The sequence below is a fragment of the Monodelphis domestica genome, chromosome 4, assembly GCF_027887165.1.
Source record: "Monodelphis domestica isolate mMonDom1 chromosome 4, mMonDom1.pri, whole genome shotgun sequence".
Taxonomy (NCBI): Eukaryota; Metazoa; Chordata; class Mammalia; order Didelphimorphia; family Didelphidae; genus Monodelphis; species Monodelphis domestica.
Window position 1 is genome coordinate 111078761 of NC_077230.1, and position 20520 is coordinate 111099280.

The 20520-nt window shown below is 32.7% G+C and overlaps 1 protein-coding gene across 1 annotated transcript in view; it reads left to right on the top strand.

Moving 5' to 3' along the window:
* Positions 1-20520, top strand: part of MAP3K2 (mitogen-activated protein kinase kinase kinase 2) — a 107667-nt gene that overhangs the window by 62393 nt on the left and 24754 nt on the right. The window contains exons 3-9 of the mRNA XM_007493997.3: positions 4571-4689; positions 5666-5706; positions 6607-6706; positions 11416-11529; positions 13426-13516; positions 16165-16295; positions 16832-16911. Of these exons, the coding sequence (XP_007494059.1) occupies positions 4571-4689; positions 5666-5706; positions 6607-6706; positions 11416-11529; positions 13426-13516; positions 16165-16295; positions 16832-16911 (676 nt within the window). The remainder of the gene's footprint in view (positions 1-4570; positions 4690-5665; positions 5707-6606; positions 6707-11415; positions 11530-13425; positions 13517-16164; positions 16296-16831; positions 16912-20520) is intronic.

Here is a 20520-nt window from a genome sequence, read left to right on the forward strand (position 1 = left end):
TGTAGAGCAATTAATATTTAATTTTGATAACTCAGTGATGTTTCTTTATAGAACCAAATACAAAGAATATGATGCTCTTAAATTAATAGGGAAGAGAGCTGTTTTCATATTTGAAATACACTTCTGAGGTCAGTAACTTTGACCATTAGCAATTTCCTTTATAGAGGATAGAATGTGTTTAATTAGATAACTCCAGAAAATTTCTGACCAATCAAAAAAAGTTTTTAAATATGGAACAGAAAGCCCTGACCTACATACATCTTCCAAATTTGAGATCTCCTGATAAATCTGTCTTGAATCTTTATTTTCCAGTTGTTGATTGTCTTTTGAGTAGCTGCAAACATTTGATTAGTACTTTACTGTTTACAGTTTTTTTTACAGATTTCCTAAAGAATATCAAGATTCATTGAATTGCAGTGCAAGTAATATTTTTTACCAGTGGTGCAGAATTTTTCATTTGTTCCTATTAAATTTCATGTTCAGTCTATTATATTTGCCTGCAGAGACTTGTTAGGATTCTAATGTGGTTATCCTGTGTTATCAACTATCCCTACCTACTTCCTGTCATCTGCAAATGCATATCATCTGTGCCTGGCTCTGAGTTGTTGATAAAAATGTTTTAAAAAACTGTGGCCAATGACAGTTTGATAACTATCTATTCCTAGGGTACAGTTACTCAATCAACCACAGATTCACCTAATTGCACTGTTATTCATTCTACATTTTTCTACCTTGTCTTTACAGAAATGTTCAGCTTTATTATTATTTATCAGGACAGTAATGCTATCATAATAGGAAATAAGGTTAATTTAGTCATTTTTCATGAATATATTTTTATTTTTAATGATTACTGTTAACAAACTTTTTTTTTTAACTCTTTCCTTCTGAGAATCAATACTGTCAGTTCCAAAGAAAAAGAGTGCATAGGGCTAGGCAACAGACTTGCCCAGGATCACACAACTAGGAAGTGTCTAAGGTCAAATTTGAACCCAGAAACTCCCACAAACCATTTTTATTGGCCTATTCTGGAATCGTGCATGGAACCAGTGACAACTGCACTAGTTTGTAATTATAATTATAAATTATTATTATATATTTTATATAATATAATTACATGTAATTATATTATATAATTATAATTATTAAAAAAACCTATCTTCAAAATATATTTTTTAAATTCCTTACCAGAAAAATGCCTTTGCCTTGCCAGAGATATGTTGTTGGTTATGATTTTTCAAAGATTGCTGATATCCGGCAATATACTTGGAAATTTTTTCACTTAGGTCAAATGTAATTTATCTTGACCAGGTGATTGCAATTTGTTGAGAACATTGTGCTTTATTATTACCATTTCACTTATCTTGAGTTTCAGTTTACTTTTAGTCAGACTTGTACCCTTTCCAGTCTGAAGAGAACTTCCTTGATCGAAAAAGATAGAAACAAACAAAAAAATCAACTAGTTCTGCTTCTTCTAGTTTCTCTGAACATTAATTCACCAATTAGCAGGACTATTGTTACTTCCTTTTTCCTTTCTCTGACATAACTTTAAAAAAAATGTTCCTAATTATTTTTCATTCAAACCGTAGCTTATTCTGGATGTTAACTTTGCTCATTGTTATTCTTCTAGATCTGTGCCACTCTTTTGTATTCACCTTTCACATTTTGTACATATCCTTTAAAAAGTTTGCTGTATTTCTTTTTTTTTTTTTAATTTGTAGTAAAGGGAGGCTACTAGCTTGAGTAGGTGAATAGGGAGAGTTGCATTCAGAAATGAAATCCTATGATTCTATGTCAAAACAAAGGACATAAATTTTTAAAAATATATTAACAATAAAAACATCTATTTTAGAACACATAAAATCTGAGTTTACCGGAGTCCTTTTGAAATTATCATTAATCTCTTCTTGCTCATTTAAATCATTTGCAGTTTTGTTAGTTCATTTAAAAAAAAAATTTTTTTTAAACCCTTACCTTCTGTCTTGGAGTCCTGTGTATTGGGGCAGAAGAGTGGTATGGGTTAGGCAATGGAGGTTAAGTGACTTGCCCAGGGTCACACAGCTGGGAAGTGTCTGAGGCCACATTTGAACCTAGGACCTCCCATCTCTAGGCCTGGCTCTCAATTCACTGAACTACCCAGCTGCCCCCTTTTTAGTTCATTTTGAAGAGTCTCCCATTCTTGTTCAGCTACATTTCATTTTAGAAGCCCTGGTTATGGGATCATAGCCTTGAATTCTGTTTCTTAAAAATCTATGAGGGGCAGCGAGGTAGCACAGTGAATAGAAAGCCCATGCTGGAGTCAGGAGGACCTAGGTTCAAATCTGACCCGAGACACTTCCCAGTTGTGTAATCCAGAGCTAGTAACTTACTCCCAATTGCCCAGCTCTTGCCATTCTGCTGTTTTTGAATTGATACTAAGACAGAAGGTAAAGATTTTGAAAAAATAAATGTGCAACAAACCTGTGACCATTCTTGATATCATCTCTTTAGATTTTTAGAGTTTTGCTCAAGATTCCCATGACTAATAGATCTCCAACCAGGCCCCACTTGTACTTGTTTAGAAGGTCTAGAGTAGCAATTCTTGTTGTCTAATCTCTCAGAAATTGAGAAGATGCACGCAGCCATCAGGAACATTGAAAAGTTATCAAAGGCTCTGTTAGTATAAAAGCATTTCTAGTAGCTGCCTATTGGTTGATAGGACCATAGATTTAAAACTAGAAGAAATCTCAAAAGTCATCTATATCTTGTCCAACACCTTCATTTTACAAATGAAGAGACTGAAGCCCACTGAGGACAAGTGACTTTCCCAAGTTCCACAAGCATAGCAGCAGAGCTAGGATTTGAATCCAAATTCTCCGACTACAAACCTAGGATTTGATGTCCCTCTTTGATGCCAGCAAGTAGCATACTATGTAATATTGCCACCGGGTACTGCTACAATGCTTTTTACAGAAAAGTTCCAACTCTGGCCTTTAAGCCAATCCCAGTATCTTCATATCTCTATAGTTTTTATTTAATAATTATTAGCCACTTGGAGTATGGTGAAAGATGTGGAAGGAACAATAATGTATGCCACCCACTTTGCTATTTTTCTACAAATAAAACTAGTATAATAGATTACGTGATAAACCTAAAAAAGAACTAATTTTGAATTCTGCTACAGGCACTTAAAAGTTATGTGCAACATTTTTGTGAAGTTATGTGGCAAACTGTTTAATGTCAAACAGTTTGAATATCTATAAAATGTGAATAACCATATCTATAGCATTTATTTCACAGGGTTGTAGTGAAAGTCAGATGAGATAACACAGCTTTGTAAACTTTTGAAAGACCTATAAAAACTGAGCTGGCACTGTTGTTCTACATGCATCCTTTTGGTCTGTAGATATCAGCCATAAAATCTAGCTTCAGTGACAGGATCACATCAAATAACATTGCATCTAGTAGAAGTCCAAATACCCATGGTTTTAGCTATTACTACTTCTTTACATGTGGTCAGACCTTCATGTTGAAGGGCTCAGAATATTTTATGTAAACTACAGATCCAAATATTAACCAAGAAGTCTTTGTATTGCAGTAGGGAAAGAGGGGAACTAGAAGGGAAGAGAAATCAAGATATAGGGTGCCTCCTCTTGTGGTTCTTCATGAGAATTTTGCATGGAGACCCAAAATTATTCATTAGGGAAAATTTTATAGTACCATTATCCATTAACCTGACAAACATATAAGCACTGCGTTTCAGAATATCGCAGAATTCTAGAATTATTTCAACTGAGTCATATTATTGTAGTGTATATTAGTTAAGAATTTTCTGTTTCCTATTGCATTTGACCAGGAAGCAGGCAGCATATTCACAATATATTGCTGCTTTTATCTTTACCCAGATATAAAGCATTTTGTACTTTTTCCTTTTAGGCTCATGAATTTCTATGCGCATATATATATGTGTATATATATATATATATATATATATATATTCTTGATAAGAACTGACTTAGCCAGTGCCTGACACATAGTAGGCATTTAATAGATACTTATTAATTGATTTCTTGATAGACAGTACTACTTGTTTGACCTTATTACATTTATTCTTTTGAACATAATATGCCTTCTTATTGCTGTATTTCAGTCTGGATCTTGTCTCAGTCTTGATGATATCAATTAGATTATATTTACTATAACTTGTCTTTACTATCAAGCTCATTTTTTTTTACTTGAAGACATACCTGAGGCTATGTGTTATTCCTAATCTCTTCCTAATTGTTTTCTCTTTTGAATTATTAAGTACATTAGCTGCTGTTATTCTTCCCTGGTCCTATCCTGAGGCCCTCCATATAACTTTGTTTTAATCTTGTCTTACCTATAATACAAGTTTCATGCACAGACCCTAAGAATGAGGCTATAGCAAAATTTTGAGTTTATTGTTAATAATTATAATTTTAGTAGTTTATAATTCATTAATGGCGAATTCATTCACATGTTCTACATTTTTTTCTAATCCTTATTCTATTTTTTGTTCAATCTTGATGTATGTTTAAATAATATTTTCTTTGTGTGATATTTTAAAAAACAGATGATCAGCAAGCCTTGAATTCAATAATGCAAGATCTGGTTGTGCTCCATAAAGCCAGTCGACCAGCATTATCCTTACAGGAAACCAGGAAACCAAAATCTTCATCACCTAAAAAACAGGTATTTGTTTTTATAACACTATAACACAAATAAGACTGCTATATAAATCACTTAACTGCCCTTTAAGTAGTTTGTGGTTTGTTTTTTGTTTGTTTTTTGTTTTTTTTTGAGAGAGAGAGAGGTATTTTGTTCATTATTTTGATTAGCATGTGTATGGTTTCAGTTTTTGTTTGTCTGATTGAATCTCCTATCTTGCCCAGGCCGAAAATATAGCAGCCACTCACAGCCCTGATCCCAGTACTGATCTTTTAATCTGCTTCATTTTTCTTACCTGGGCTGGTTTATCATGGTTGATTCCAGACTGTATGGATACTTGATTAGCTTTAGCTTTACCACCCAAGGTGTACACCACCACACATAGTACTTTCATTGGTTTTAAAGGACATATTTCAAATAGTGACCAAATATTTAACTCTAGTTCATGTAAATTAGACTTAAGTATCCACTGTTTTTAGTCAAAATGTTAGTAATGTTTAGGAATTTTTCCCATAATACTTCCTAAGTGAAGAGTAGAATAGAAAATTGGTGTTTTATTTTTCATCCAATATCTTGAGTTTTATTTAATATGAAAATTTCTATTAAACCTAAAATTCACTCTGTGAGCAGTATTTTTTCTTTTTTTATCATAAAAAAATGACTGCTTCCGCAAACATCTGAGAAGCCTTATAAATCTGAGTGATTTAATTGTACAGTATATAATACAAAAAGAAAAAAGATAACAAAATATTTTAGTGTTCTAAAACTAATGGTGTATTATACTTATGGACATTCATTTTTATTGAATAATACAAGTTTCATGCACAGACCCTAAGAATGAGGCTATAGCAAAATTTTGAGTTTATTGTTAATAATTATAATTTTAGTAGTTTATAATTCAATTCAAGAAAAATTAGAATTCTAATCAGAAATCACAGCTGATTTCTATTTATCTCTTAGTGGTTTTCATTTATGTCTATAATTTGTCTTTTCATTCTAGAATGATGTTCGAGTCAAATTTGAACATCGAGGTGAAAAAAGGTAAAGTAGAAAAGGATAAACCATTTTAATGTAGTTCTTTTTTTAATTAATGGTTTAAACACTTATCATTTAAGTACTTCGTTGAAGCCATTAATGGTACAATTCAGATTTTAATTTAGTCTAATGGCATAAACTGAAAGTGGAATAAAACAGAAAATAGACATTTAAAACCCAGTCTCTTAAAATTTAAGTTCCAAATGATATGTCTGTATACAGGTGAATGTTCATTTATTAATCATCCTCTAAATTAATTAATATATTGTGTGTTTTTGAATAGTCAGAAAATGTTAGGTAGACTTCACTGAATGAGATGAAAAGCTAAAACCAGCTGGTTTTTGTACATCTGTTTCCTTTTTTGTTGTCCTAGGTAACAATAAAAAACACTTGGTGTCCTATCCTAAAATGAACCTTTCCAGTGTAGCATTTGAAGACCATTAGTCATTCAATAATTTGAGATAGTTAAAGACTAAATTGGTACATGGAAGTACATATCCAAATAGCTAATAAACTGCTAATTGTTTTCCATCAGATCAGAACCAAATTAAAAATCTCCTTAGTTTTAAAGATTCTTTAAATTGCATTATTAAACCAATTTGGATGAAATTAACTTTTTTTTTTTTTAAGAAAACAAGGCAGGTAAATTAAATTTTACTAGTGTTTTCCTTTGGGTCATAAATCTGACATTTCAAAGGTAAAGAAAGTATTAAAGTTAAAGTTAGTGATTCCCTTATGGCTATGCAACTAACATATATCAAAGGAAGAACTTGACCTCAGGTCTTCCTGATTTCAAGACCAGCTCTATGCAATACTTCCTTTCTTTTAACTACACAGCTATTTCTGCAAGACTAGATATCGGTCTTATGAAACCAATAAAAACCTTATCAATTTGTATTTTTACAGAATCCTTCAATTTCCTAGACCACTTAGATTAGAAGAGCTGAGTTCTAAAGCCAAAATTGCTTTTGGACAGTCCATGGATCTACATTATACCAATAATGAGGTAACGATAAATTTCTATTTTCTATATTGAATACCCATGATAGGCAGCTTATAAATGTTGAATAAATAATTGAATAATTTTGTACTCTATTAATCTGGATGACAGAATGTTTCAGGCAAGACTGCTTTTTTTTGGTTAGTTTTCAAAGAAAATATATGTTAGAAGAATAAGTAGCCAATGTTAAATTTTGTACATTTTCTCTGCTTAATATTTTATTTATTTTATGTTTCTGATTTGTCAAAAGCTTGGCAAAGCCTGCAGTGAAAATCATGTAATAACAAACATTACAAGAAGATAATTAATTTTATATATTTATTTTATGAATCTATTTCCTTCCTTTCTCATGTTACATAAACCTCCACAATCTTCCATATATAGTTCTCATTCAGCTTCAGTAATAATAATACAATATTCAGTGGAATTTATATAGCTAGATGTATTTGTCTATATATCTCACAACTGGAACTTTCAGATTCTATTCATAGCATTGATCAGAATGTTAGTTTATTATTGTGCCCAGTTTCTCAATTTGGGCTTTAGATAATCAGAGGAAATCAATCAATAAATGTTTAAGTACCTAATATTGCTAAAGCATTATGATAAGCACTGGTGATGCAAAGGACAGCAAAAGACAATCCCTCTTCTTAAGTATCTCCCACACAAATAGAGAAGAAAACATGCTAACAACTCTGTACATAAAATATGTATACAGGATGAATAGGACATGATCAACAAAGAGAAGCCATCAGAATTAAGGGGGATTATAAAAGACTTCTTATTGAAGGTGGGATTTTAAGTGGAGAAAGCCAAGAAACAGACATGAGAAAGGAGAGAATTCCAGGCATAGGAAATAACTAGTGAAAATTCTTGAAGTAAGGAAATGCTTTCCCATCCAATTTCATGCCCTCATCAATTTGTCTTTTCATCCAGTTGCTTTTTCCGGTGGGTTACTAAAGTAAGTCCCAATATCTTTTGAGTTGTCATGGATCTATCTGAAGAAACTTTGAAATATTTTGGGGTTTGGTACAGTCATAATGCCATTCAAATAAATGACCATCTGAAGAACCTCACTATCTATAGAGAAATCCTATTTGGACTTTGCATGAGACATTTCTCCATGATGCAGAATATCTTCATCAAACCTGCACTTTCTTGTTTATATGACTTTTTTGATGTTGGCACACAGAACATAACTGATCAGAGTTATTCCTATTATCATATCTACCATAGAATCTTTCATGATTTTAATATATGCATAGGATCTTAATATGTGCATGGAAAATACTCTGGTGTTGTAGTTTTAATTTTAAATTATGCTTAATCCTGCCTTTGACACATGCTGATGGTATGAGGCAAGTCACTTGATGCTAGAGGGAAAAAAAGAAAAAAAGGCTTTTGACAGAGCAATTGCCTATCTCCTTTGAGTGTAAGCATTAGGAATTTCCCTCACTGGGAACTCCCTAAAAATATTTAATATCTTTTTGTGGCCTTGAGTGAAGAGGCCCTGTTGGACAAGCAATTATACCCCTGACCTGGAAACCAACTACTTCATTGAGTAAAAGGATGTATTAGAAAGAACAATGAATAATCCAACAAAATACATTCCTACATTGTTTATACATAATTATTTTCATGTTGTCTCCCCTCTTCCTCAAGAGTAAGGACTTTCTTTTGACTTTGCATTCCTGACACTTAGCATAGTGCCTGGCACATAATAGGTACATAATAAATGCCTATTGGTTAATTGGGGGGGCGGGGATTGAGTTGTGCTCTACCATCACTCAGATTCATTTTTTGGCAATCAATAAATAATAAATACTATAGGACCTGGTATTTTTCACAACTCTCAAGTTTGTCATATGACTTTTTTTCACCATTCTTTGAGAATTGTCTTTTGAGATATATTAAAACTTAATCTTTCCTTAAATTATTGTATAGCATAGATATCCACTCTATTTTATTAGATTCAGACACAGTGATTACATATTCAAAGATGACCTGAGAATCTAAAATGTTTATATGTCACCATAAATAAAACCTTCTAGGAAACACATATTTAACTACATTTAGCAAAAAGCAGTAATATTGACAGTATTATTAACCAGGGACATTATGATATAAATATGCGATTCAAATATATTTTGTGTATATCTTAAGTATTAGAGATATAATATACAAATTTCTGTATCTGATATAAAAAATGAGTTAAGATCATTTCCTTCTGTCACATTCAGATGACTCCTATTCCTATCGGATAAATGGATAATTGTATAAGAGACTTTCCATAGTATCCTTACATTGATGTAACACTTTAAAGTTTATAGAGCACTTTCCTTATGCCTCAGTTTGGGAAATGGGAAGTATTACAACCTTATTTTATAAATATTAAACATAAGACTGAAGAGTAAAGTAACCTGCCCAAGGCCCCATAGCTTAGAAGTAGGTAGTGTCAAAGCTAGAATTCAAAACAGTGTCATCTGGTGAAATCCAATGTAACCAGGACCACCTAAGCCTAATTTCCCCCAACTTCTAATGTCTTCACTAAATACCTATTTTGTGTTAACTCTGTACATATTTTTTTTTCTCATAATAGATTGTAAAGAGAGAAAAGAGTTGATCCATTGGTTTTCTTTGTATCCCTATTATAAAAGAAAATGCCTGGCCATAATAAACACTTGATAAGTGCTCATTTAATGATTTTTACAAAAGTCGGTAATTTGTCCAGAGGGGAAATTGGGTAAATGTATGTATAATTGTGGAAAAATCATCATTCCTACTAGAAAAATAAATTAATCACATGCCCTGATGTCATAGGTTAGTAGTATACTAATGAGTGGAGTGAATGTTTGTGGATGTGATTCTTTCATTAATAAAACTTAGCTCCCTATTAGGAGCTGCCAAAGCTAAAATATACTTCCATATATCCTAAATTCAAACAGCCATTAATCTCAAATTGCCATTTTATTAGTATTGTGAACTAGTATAGACTAATTGATATTCATAATGATAACCATAAGGCAAGGCAACATCCAGAGATATCTTCTGAATCAATAAATTATTAATCATGAAATTATTTCTTAAATTCAGTAGTTTTACTTTTAATTTTATTTCATTATATTATTTTAAAATTAGAAATTCATGCAAACATTGAGAAAATTTCAACATTTTTAAATTGTTTTTTTTAATGACCTTGTAAGTAGCCTTATTGAAAGTTTTTCATGGACAATAGGCTAGAAAACCTCTTTTGTGAATTGCTCTCATTTTTATCTATGGAGTAACAGGAAACGGTTCTGTATTTTAAGACTTACTTCCATTTGCTGATACACTTTGCCTCCTATCCAAAAAGAACTTGTATTTTTTAATCAGGTTGTATACCAATATAATAGAGAAAAGCCTGTTTTCATGAATGAAACTGAAATTTTCTCAACAAGCAAGAAAGAAAAATATTCTGATTTATTTAGATTAATTTTCCTAAGCTAGGGATTATTCTCTATTTATAGTCTGAGGTCTGGGAGACCTTAGAATACAGGAGGTATTAAAAAAAAACAAAAAACCTCCAACTCTACCACATCAGAATTATGGGCATTTATCCAAACCACTACTCTAGGAACCTCTCCAGAATTGTCAGATACTCAAGTCAGCAAACTAAAGTAGAGTCATTTAAATTAGTATTTGATTTCTATACTTTAGTGTTTTTGGTTTTTTTTTTCTAAGAGCAACAGTATCTTAGAGAAATAAACATATTGCAAATAAGTTTTTGGAAGAAGTCAATAATTCATATTTCTTCTTTCTTGAAGGCTGTATGATATCTTAGAAAGAATACTAACTTAAAAGACCTGGCTTCAAATCTCATCTGGCTTACTACTCTGTGATCTTGAATAAATCATTTAACCTCTCTGGGCTTCAGTTTCTTCATTGGAAAAATATGAGAATTAGACTAAATGGCCTCTGAGTTCTCTTTCACCTCTAAATCTATGGTTCTGTGAGTCTTGAATGAAAACATTGAAGAAAAGACTGCACAAAGTCTTTGCCTTTTTTTTTTGGACATTTTTTCTGTTTAAATGTCATCAAAGTATTAATTTTTTTTAAAAAAATCAAAAGAAACAACAGAACTAATAAAATGTCTGCTTAAAATACTACAATTTGGGAGGGAAATCATGAAAATATTCCATTTAGAAAAGTCATATTCGTTCTGTTTAAACAGTTTATCATTCTTAAATAAAAACTTATAGGTAGAGAAAAATTATAAGCATAATCAATAATAAAAATGTAATAAGGTCACATAAAGATATATCTCCAGGTAATTAAGTTTGACTATGTTTTCTGCCAAAATTGAAAGTGAGTAGTAAGTCAGATTATCATGGTAACTATTTTTCCAGACTCATATAATTAAATTTGGGAAGTTGTTTAAAAATATCAGAAGTATCTAGATTTTCTACTTTATTTTTATACTAAATACACTGTATTGGCAAAATTCAATTTAAAAGAATTATTTCACTCTTTGTCCTTGTATCCTCAGTGCCTAGTACCAACTAGATGTTTAATAAATTCTTGTTAATGGATTGAAAGCATAAAAAAATTAGAACTATGGCTCAGTATGGCAACCTACCAGTCAGATGGATTGACCTGCCACACATGCCACTCTGTAGAAGCATCATGGTAACCTCTCTATTCCTAATCAAAACATTTTTTATTTAAACTTTGTCTAGCTGGTGATTCCATTAACTACACAGGATGATTTGGACAAAGCTGTAGAACTATTAGATCGCAGCATCCACATGAAAAGTCTCAAGATATTACTTGTAACACATGGTCATATACAGGTGTGTATTTGCATATTTCATTTTATGACTTCATAGTCAATTTTATTTTTTTTTAATCATTACCTTTTGTCTTAGAGTCAATAATGTGTATTGCTTCCAAGGCAGAAGAATCGTAAGGACTAGGCAATGGGGGTTAAATAACTTGCCCAGGGTCATATAGCTAGGAAATGTATGAGATCAGTTTGAACCCAGGACCTCCCATCTCCAGACCTGACCCTCAATCCACTGAGTCACCTAGCTGCCCCCTCACAGTCAGTTTCAATGAAGTGCTGCCCATGATATATAGTTAAGACAGGTACTACACAATTAATGATTACATCTATAATATAACGTGAACTTTATAATATGAATTATATAAAATTATGTAAAAATATCCTTTACAAAATATAAATTTGTTGTAGTAAGTTCAACTTTTATAATTATATATATATCCAATTTCTAATGCATGTATGTAGCCAAAATTAAAGAGTAAAATATTTTAAACATGAGTCTTTTTTTTTTCTTAAGAGTAATTAAGAAACAGACAAAATGAAATAAGATTGAAAAATTTGATGAGGCATATATAGATGTTGAAGGGTGTTCCAAATTGCTGTTATGTGAATATATTGGAGAAGAAATATGATTTCTAGATTTGGAGTCAAAAGAGTATAGTTTAAGTTCTAACTCTGCTACTTGTTCGCTCTGTGAACTTACTGAAATAATTTCTCAGGGAGTCACTTCCCTTACCTATGAAATGGAGGTAATACCAGTTGTATTCATTACTTCACTGATGTACTGTGTCATGAAATAAGATAGGGTATGTAAAGCATTTTGTAAACCAAATGCTATATTAATGTAAGCTATCCACATGTTAACATTTTTACTTAAATAATTGAAGGATCAGTCAGTGGTACTTCCACATCTACTTAATAGTTATTGTGGATTTCTATGGCCAAAAATTTATATTACCTGGTCAATGAAGTCCTGGTGATGATTATTATCCTATTAAATGTAGGAGGACCATTATCTAGGAGTAAATGGAAAATCTACTTTAGACAGTAAAAATTTATTAACTACCAGTATCAGGCACTGTGTTAAATAGATACAAAATTTTAAAATAATCTCTGCTCTCAAGGAGCTCTCAGTCTGAGAGGGAGAAAGTATGTAAAAAACTATGTACAAACAAGCAATTTGACAAGAGAAATTGGAGAAAATCAAAAGAGGGAAGGTGCTAGAATTAAGGGAGCTCTAGAAGGGTTTCCTGTAAAAGGTGAGATTTTAGTTGGATTTGAAGAAAACCAAAGAAGCCGGGAGACAGAGATACTGGGAGAGCGTTACAGGCATGGGAGATAGCCAGTAAAAATGCCCAAAGTAAAGAAATGGAGTTTCTTGTGCAACGAAACAGCAACAAGGAGACCACTGTTACTAGATTGCAGAACAAGAAGAAGGCTGCAATGTGTATAAAGATTTTATGGAAGAGGGGAGGAAACAATTGATATGAAGGGCTTTAAAAGCAAAACAGAGGATTTTATATTTGAGATCCTGGAGGTAATAGGATTAGATTAAAAACAAAACTACTTCATATAGAATTTCTGTAAATAGAGATGATGCTTCAAAACCCCTTTTTTTGTAATCCTCAAAGGATAACTTTAATAAAACTTACTTTTGTAAGATTAATTTAGTAGTCATGTGTGATATAATTTCAGTGACAATGTGGGGGAAAGTTACTGTACTCTTTGAGCCTTCATGGATAAGAAGGCAAATAATTTACCATGAATAGATTGCCATTATTAGAGCAAAAAATGAAAAAGTTCCCAGAATAACAAAAAAGTGAATTATACTTAGAGGGGAATAGGGTTCCCTTTGAAGAAATAATATGGGGAAATTTCATTTATTTTTCTTTTTTTCAACTATTAGGCTGCCAATTTGGAGCCTCTGCCATCACTAGAAGATTTGGACAATACACCATTTAAAGTAACAGAGATTAAAAAACGACTTCCTGTAATAGGTAAGAACTTTGATTTACCGAGTACAGAAATAAAAATAGTTCCTGGGGATTTTCCCCAGACTTTCAGATAGGTATCATCTAAAACCAGCTTTGCTAAACAGGAATCTACTAATTGTTTCTATTGCCTTTCATAGTAACCCTCTTTCTGTGTGCAATAGTTTTTTAGGAATATATTTCATAACAACAACAAAAACAACAACAACCCTGAATTCTGTGTAATTATAACAACCAACCAGCTTGGGTGCAAAGAAGTGATGAGAAAATGTATCTCCCTCCCTTCTTTGCAACTATAAGTGTATAATATATTGCATAACTTGTCAGACTTACTGTTTTGATTAGGTTTTCTGAATGATTTTTTTTCTTCTTTCTTTCTTTGTTACAAGACTTAATTGCCAGAGGTAGGGGGAATAAGGAACATGTACAGGAAAAAAAAAGTTTTTGTTGTGGTTCAGTCATTTTCAACCATGTCTGATTCTTCATGACCCCATTTGGGGTGTTCTTGGCAAAGATACTTGAATAGTCTGCCATTTTCTTCCCCAGCTCATTTTGTAGATAAGGAAACTGAGGCAAATAGGATTAAGTGATTTGCCGGGGGGGGGGGGGGGGGGGGGGGGGAGAAGGGGGGGGTCTCCCAGCTAGTATGTATTTGAGGCCATATTTGAACTCAAAAAGATAAGTCTTTCTGACTCCAAGCTTGACACTCTATCCACTCTGTCACCTAGCTGCTTAAGGGAAAGTTTAAAAAAGTAATTAAAAATAATACATATATATTTCAAGTATTACAAGATTAATAAAAATCAATGTTGTTGGAGTTTTTTGCTAATTTAATATCTTCATATTTGACAAAACTTCTAATTGTATAAGAGCATGAAGAGGTTTTACTTCTAAAACAAGAAATAAATAGCAGTAACTTCAAGATATTGAAATTAATCAATGAACTTAATTTTGTATTTGCAAATTACCTAATTTTTTTCATTTTGTGTTAAGAACGAAATAAAAATTGCTACTTACAGGTAATTGTTTCTTTCTAGTTTATTTGAATGTGGTACATTTGCATCCTGTTTGCTCTGATATATGCCAACTAAATATCAGTAAGCAGAAACATGATTCCTACCCACTATTAAAGTAACTAAATCCTATAAATGGATAGTAAACAATTTATGCATGCATAATTATCATAAGAAGAAAAGATAATTTCAAGGGTCTAGTGCTAATTTATTGATTAATTAATGTTAGTGATGGTGATGAATACAATATTAATAGTTCACATTCATATATCACTTAAAGATTTGCAAAGCTCTTTCAATTTATTGTGCTTATTTTTATCTCAGTTTTGGGTGGTGATTGACATGGAGTTGAGATAAGGAATACATCCCAGAAATATTTTAATTAGTAGTAATACTATTTATGGGACATCAACATGTGAACTCTTATATTTAAAAAATTGTCTCAACTCATGACTTAAATTAGTAAATTTCGAGAAGAGGTTTAATAGAGAAAGAAAAGTAAAATTATGAATAGTTATAGATTCCATAGCTACTAAAGATAACATAAAAGAACTGATATGATGGGACTTGAGAAAAGGAACAAAGAAGACATATAAGAGAAAAAATGTGTGCACAAAGGGAAGAAGCATTAGGGATGGGTTAAAATGGCAGTTCTGGTGAAGATTAATCACCAAAGAGTGATAAGGAAAATTATGGAGTAAAATTTTAGTAACAGTAGAAAACAATTGCATACCATTGTAGTGAGTACACAGCACTTGTCATTACTGCTTATTAACAATTAGAACTCCATTCTGAGTAGCATTTGTGGGCACATGTCAGTTATTTTTGTTTGTTTAGAAAGGGTTAGGAGTATTAAATGAAAAAGGAACAGAAAAAAATTATAATCATTAATGATAGTTTGTGTGCAAATATGTCTTGATCTCATATTGAGGCATTGCAATCACAAGGGAAAAGATCCAGTTTCAAGTTCTTCTTCAAACATATATTGGCTTTGTGACTCCAAAAGAGTCACTTAACTGCCAGTGTCCAAGGCAGCTTTTTAAGGACAAAGTTGTTGCTCTGTGTTGGTAGAGGGAATTTGCTCACTGAGAGTTCCATACACTGATGAAATAACAGACCTCAATCAAACAAATGAAATTTAATTCAGGAAATGTGACCAGATTTCTAGCTTTACCTTTAAATGGGTCATGAAAAGATCTTTTAATATGTGTGTATACCTTAGTTTTCTCAGTCATCAAGGAATTGTCACAAGGATCAAATGACTATATACATATATGTGTGTATAGGGTCAGGGGAAGCAAGTAGGTAGCTCATTGGATAGTGTGGTCTGGAGACAGAAGGACCTGGGTTCAAATTTGGGCTCAAATATTTCCCAGCTGTGTGACACTTGGGCAAGTCACTTAATCCCAGTTGCCTAACTCTTACCACTCTTCTGCCTTGGAACCCCAATATTTAGTTTTGATTCTAAAATGTAAGGATTTAAGGAATAAAGAATCTATGTAGTATAAGATAATTAAACTGTTCAAGTTGTGCTTCAAAAATCTATGTTCAGATTTTGAAAAAAATATATAAACTTACTGATATATAATATATATTTTATATACATATATATTTTCAGTATTTTAATGATTTTTTTTAAAGGTCCTATTACCAGAGATAGAAGTTCACCTCCCCCTGGATACATTCCAGATGAACTACATCAGGTTGCCAGAAATGGGTCATTTACTAGTATCAACAGTGAAGGAGAGTTTATTCCAGAAAGCATGGACCAAGTAAGTAAATTAATGACGTAATTTGGAGGGGGAGGGACTGTCAAAATCATTGAGTCTTTATTAATAAAGGCTTGCCAGGTACTTGGAGTATATCTTATTTTGACCAGTACAATATAATCTATAGTACATTTCTGCTCTGGAAGATGGAATAACAAAAATACAGAGAAACCCCTATTGTTCATTAAGTTGGACTAGTGTCTTGTTTAAACTTGCATTATGTACAGGTGTTTGTTTTTGTATAGAAAAATGTAGTTTATCATTGTTTTTCACCTGAAAAACCTATCTCTTTATTAATTCTAAGCTTATCAATAGTTTTATTTGTGATTAGAGAGAAAAAAAGAAGATAATTCTAGTTTTCAGCTGCTTTAAATGTTTTTATTAGTATTTTTAAAATATTGCCATTTTGGAATATAAATGTAGAATGCTTCCCTTTATGAAAGCTTAAAAGTGGTGGCTTACTTACCTCAAAAAACTTGTTTTAAACATATAACCTCTAGAAATTTTTCTTCAACATTATCATGATATTCCATTTCTAGATGTTGGATCCACTCTCATTGAGCAGTCCTGAAAATTCTGGCTCAGGAAGCTGTCCATCCCTTGATAGCCCTCTGGATGGGTAAGGCACCTAAGTGTTTATTTGTGATGGATATTCAGAGAGATATGGGTGGCAGTGACAGTAAAGGAGAATAATATATTCTTATGCTAAACTTTAGCAAGTCACTTGTGTTCTTTGGGTCTTCCTCTGTAAAAATTGTTGGACAAGGGGCAGCTAGGTGACTTCATGTTTTGAGAGCCAGGCATAGAGACTGGAAGTCCTGGGTTCAAATATGGCCTCAGCCCTAGCTGTGTGACCCTGGGCTGGACTCTTAACCCTCTTTGCCTAACCTGTACCATTCTTCTGCCTCAGAACCAATATACAATATTGATTCTAAGATGGAAGGTAAAGGGGTTTGTTTTGTTTTGTTTTTATTGTTTTATGGTTTTATTGACCTCTATATCATCATATATTCCTTTCAACCCTAAACAAATACCTTGTTATTTCTTGTGTACCCAGATAACGTGTTTAAAGCAACTTAAACTGAGAACTGAAGCAGATTTATTTTCTTGTTTCAGTTTTTTATATACTCTTTTAAAATTATATAGTTTTGTAGCTTTTGCATATAAAATTAACATTTTAAGATGGAACAATTACCAATAAATGGAACAGAAATTAGTTAAAAGGAGCAGAGAATCAGTGTTGCTGATCAACACAGGTGAGTAGTTAATATCCATTTAGCTGGGTTCCTGGAAGTTTAGGCAAAGAGGAAAACACAAAAGTTCATCTAAAGAGACAGACCTTTTACTGGCACTGAATTCAAGAAAAAATTTATACAGTGCATTTTTAAAAGGTAAGGGGCTTTGGGTAGAAGCACAATTTATAACATCCTCAGTTATTATTTATTTTGTAAGACACAATAGTTTTACAAAGGAGTGTTTCTTAAATTATTTTTTTAAACCCTTACCTTCCATCTTAGAATCAATATTGTGTATTGGTTCTAAGGCAGAAGAGTTGTAAGGGCTAGGCAATGGGTGTTAAGTGACTTGCCCACGGTCACACAGCTGAGAAGTGTCTGAGGCCAAATTTGAACCTAGGACCTCCTATCTCTAGGCCTGGCTCTCACTCAGTGAGCTACCCAGCTGCCCCCTCTTAAATTATTTCTACAAAAATTAAAGGAATAATTTTAAATCTTAATTCATCAATAAATGCAAATCCACAAACAGTAAGCATCTTCTGTGTTCAGAATAAGTCAGGGAGAGATGAAATATTTTACAGCTGAGGTAACTGATTCTAAGAGGTTAACAGTGACTTGCCACTTGTCACATAACTGGAAGTTTTTGTGGTAGAATTCAAATTCAGGTCTTTTGACTGTAAGTTCAGTGTAGTTACACCAAATCATAAGCATAAGAAAGAAGACCAAACTAATTGGAGAGATAATTTATTTTCATGGGTATGTCAAGCCAATATGATAGAAATTACAATATTACCTAATTAATTTTCTTAGTGCCATACCACTTAAGCTAAAAAAGTATTACTTTATAGAACCAGGAAATAACAACAGTTCGTCTGGAAGAACAAAAGATATTAAGGATCTCAAAGGGGAAAGAATGAAAAAAGTTGGAAGGAATGGGACCTATCCATACCAGATCTTAAATTGCACTATTTAATATCATCAAAACAATTTGGTACTGTTTCAAAAATAGAGAGGTTGACCAATAAAATAAATGAAATACACAAAATTAGTCTTAGAAGACTTAGTCTAGTATTTAGTAAACCCATAGACCTTTAACTAGTGGAGTAAGTACTGTTCTTAGCCTCTTTGCTTCTGGGGAGATTGAAAAGCAGAATTTAGGTTTAGATCAATACTTCATACCATATACCAATATAAGCTCCAACTGGTGATATGAACTGAATATAAACAGTCCTACTATGCATCATAAGAAAGGTTATTGTGGCAATAGTATGAAGGATGACTTGGTAGTGGGAGTGAATAAGACCATAAGCACCTGATGGGAAGGTATAGTAGTCTACATAGGTGATAATGATATGCCTTTAATAGAGTTAGAGTGGTAGTATAAAGAAGTGGATTTGAGAGATGTTAACAGACATCACAGTTCAATTGGCACAATTCAGTAGCTGGTATTTGAGAGAGGAAAGTTAAGAAATCCTATCAAGGTGAAGAATATAGGGAGGTTAAATCTGTCAGAAACGATGAGTTCAAAGGGAAGATCAGGTTCAAGTAAAAGATGAACTTATTTTTATTAATGCTCACTTCTTAGAAATGGAAACTGGAAATATGTCCAAGAGGACATATCTTATAGAGATTTTGAAGGGCATATTTGGACCTTGATAAGATATCTAAAGTAAAGATATCTATTTAGTAACTATATGCGTAGAGATGGTAATCAAAACCATGGAAATGAATTTAATTTCTAAGGGAAATAAAGTAAATAGAACCAAGGACAGAATCTTGGGGGAAACCTACTATCTGGAAACAAAAAGGATGGGAGAGAACAAATAATATAGTAGGGAGGGGAAATGGTGAATGGTGTCACACATTTTGTGAACTTAACAAAGCAAGCCATTAGATTGGTAATTAGGTCAGAGTAGTATTAGCAGAGCATTGAGAGCAAAAGCCAGATTGTAAGGAGTAAATACAAGGAGGACGTGAAACAGAAGCATCAAATATAGGAAATGATTTTAAGTTACTTAGCAGTAAAGAGGAGGAAAGGGTGGGAACAGTAATTTTATGATGTCATCCTCAGGTAGATAACTCTTAAACCAGTTTGTACAACTATAATCTCTTGTCAACAGTCTAGTCCCATGTGTCACCAGTTGCCTTCTGTATATCTACACTTCGATGTTCCATAAGTATCTCAAACTAAATTCCAAAACTAAATGCCCCCTTCTTCCATATTACTTTATTTTGTTGGCACCACCGTCTCCCCCAGGCACCCAAGTTTGTAGCCTTGGAGTTGTCCACTTAGCTTCCTTCTCCTTCACTTATAGCATCCAGCCAGTTGTTCAATTCTATCAGTTCATAGTATTTCTTAAATGTCTCATTACCACCACTGACTTTAGGCTCTAATCACCTCTTAGAGCAGTGCATCTCAACCTTTCTAATGCCGTGACCCCGCAGTACAGTTCTTCATGTTGTGGTGACCCCAAACCAAAAAATTATTTTGGTGGCTACTTCAAAACTGTAATTTTGCTACAGTTATGATTCGGAATGTAAATACCTGATATGCATTATGTATTCTCATTGCTACAAATTGAGAGGTTGAGAACAGCTGTCTTAGACTATTGTGGTAATATCCTAATTGATCTTCCTTGTTCCAGTATCTTCTCTTTCTAATTAATATTCTACATGCTTCCAAAATATTCTTTCTAATATTCCAGCCTGCCCATCTTACTCCCCAGCTTAAAAATCTCCAGTAGCTCAGTGTTTACTGGCAGTATAAATTACAATCTCCTCAACCCAGCATGTAAACCCTCCACAATTTGACATTTCTTTTCATCCTTATTTCATATTACTCTTTCACATGCTTTACATTCCAACCAAATTTGATATCAGTTAATGTTGGAATTCAGCATTCCATCATCCACCTCTGCATTTACAGAAACCATCCCACTTGCTTGAAATGCACTCCTTTCTCATTGCCACCTTTCTGAATCTTTTTCGTCTTC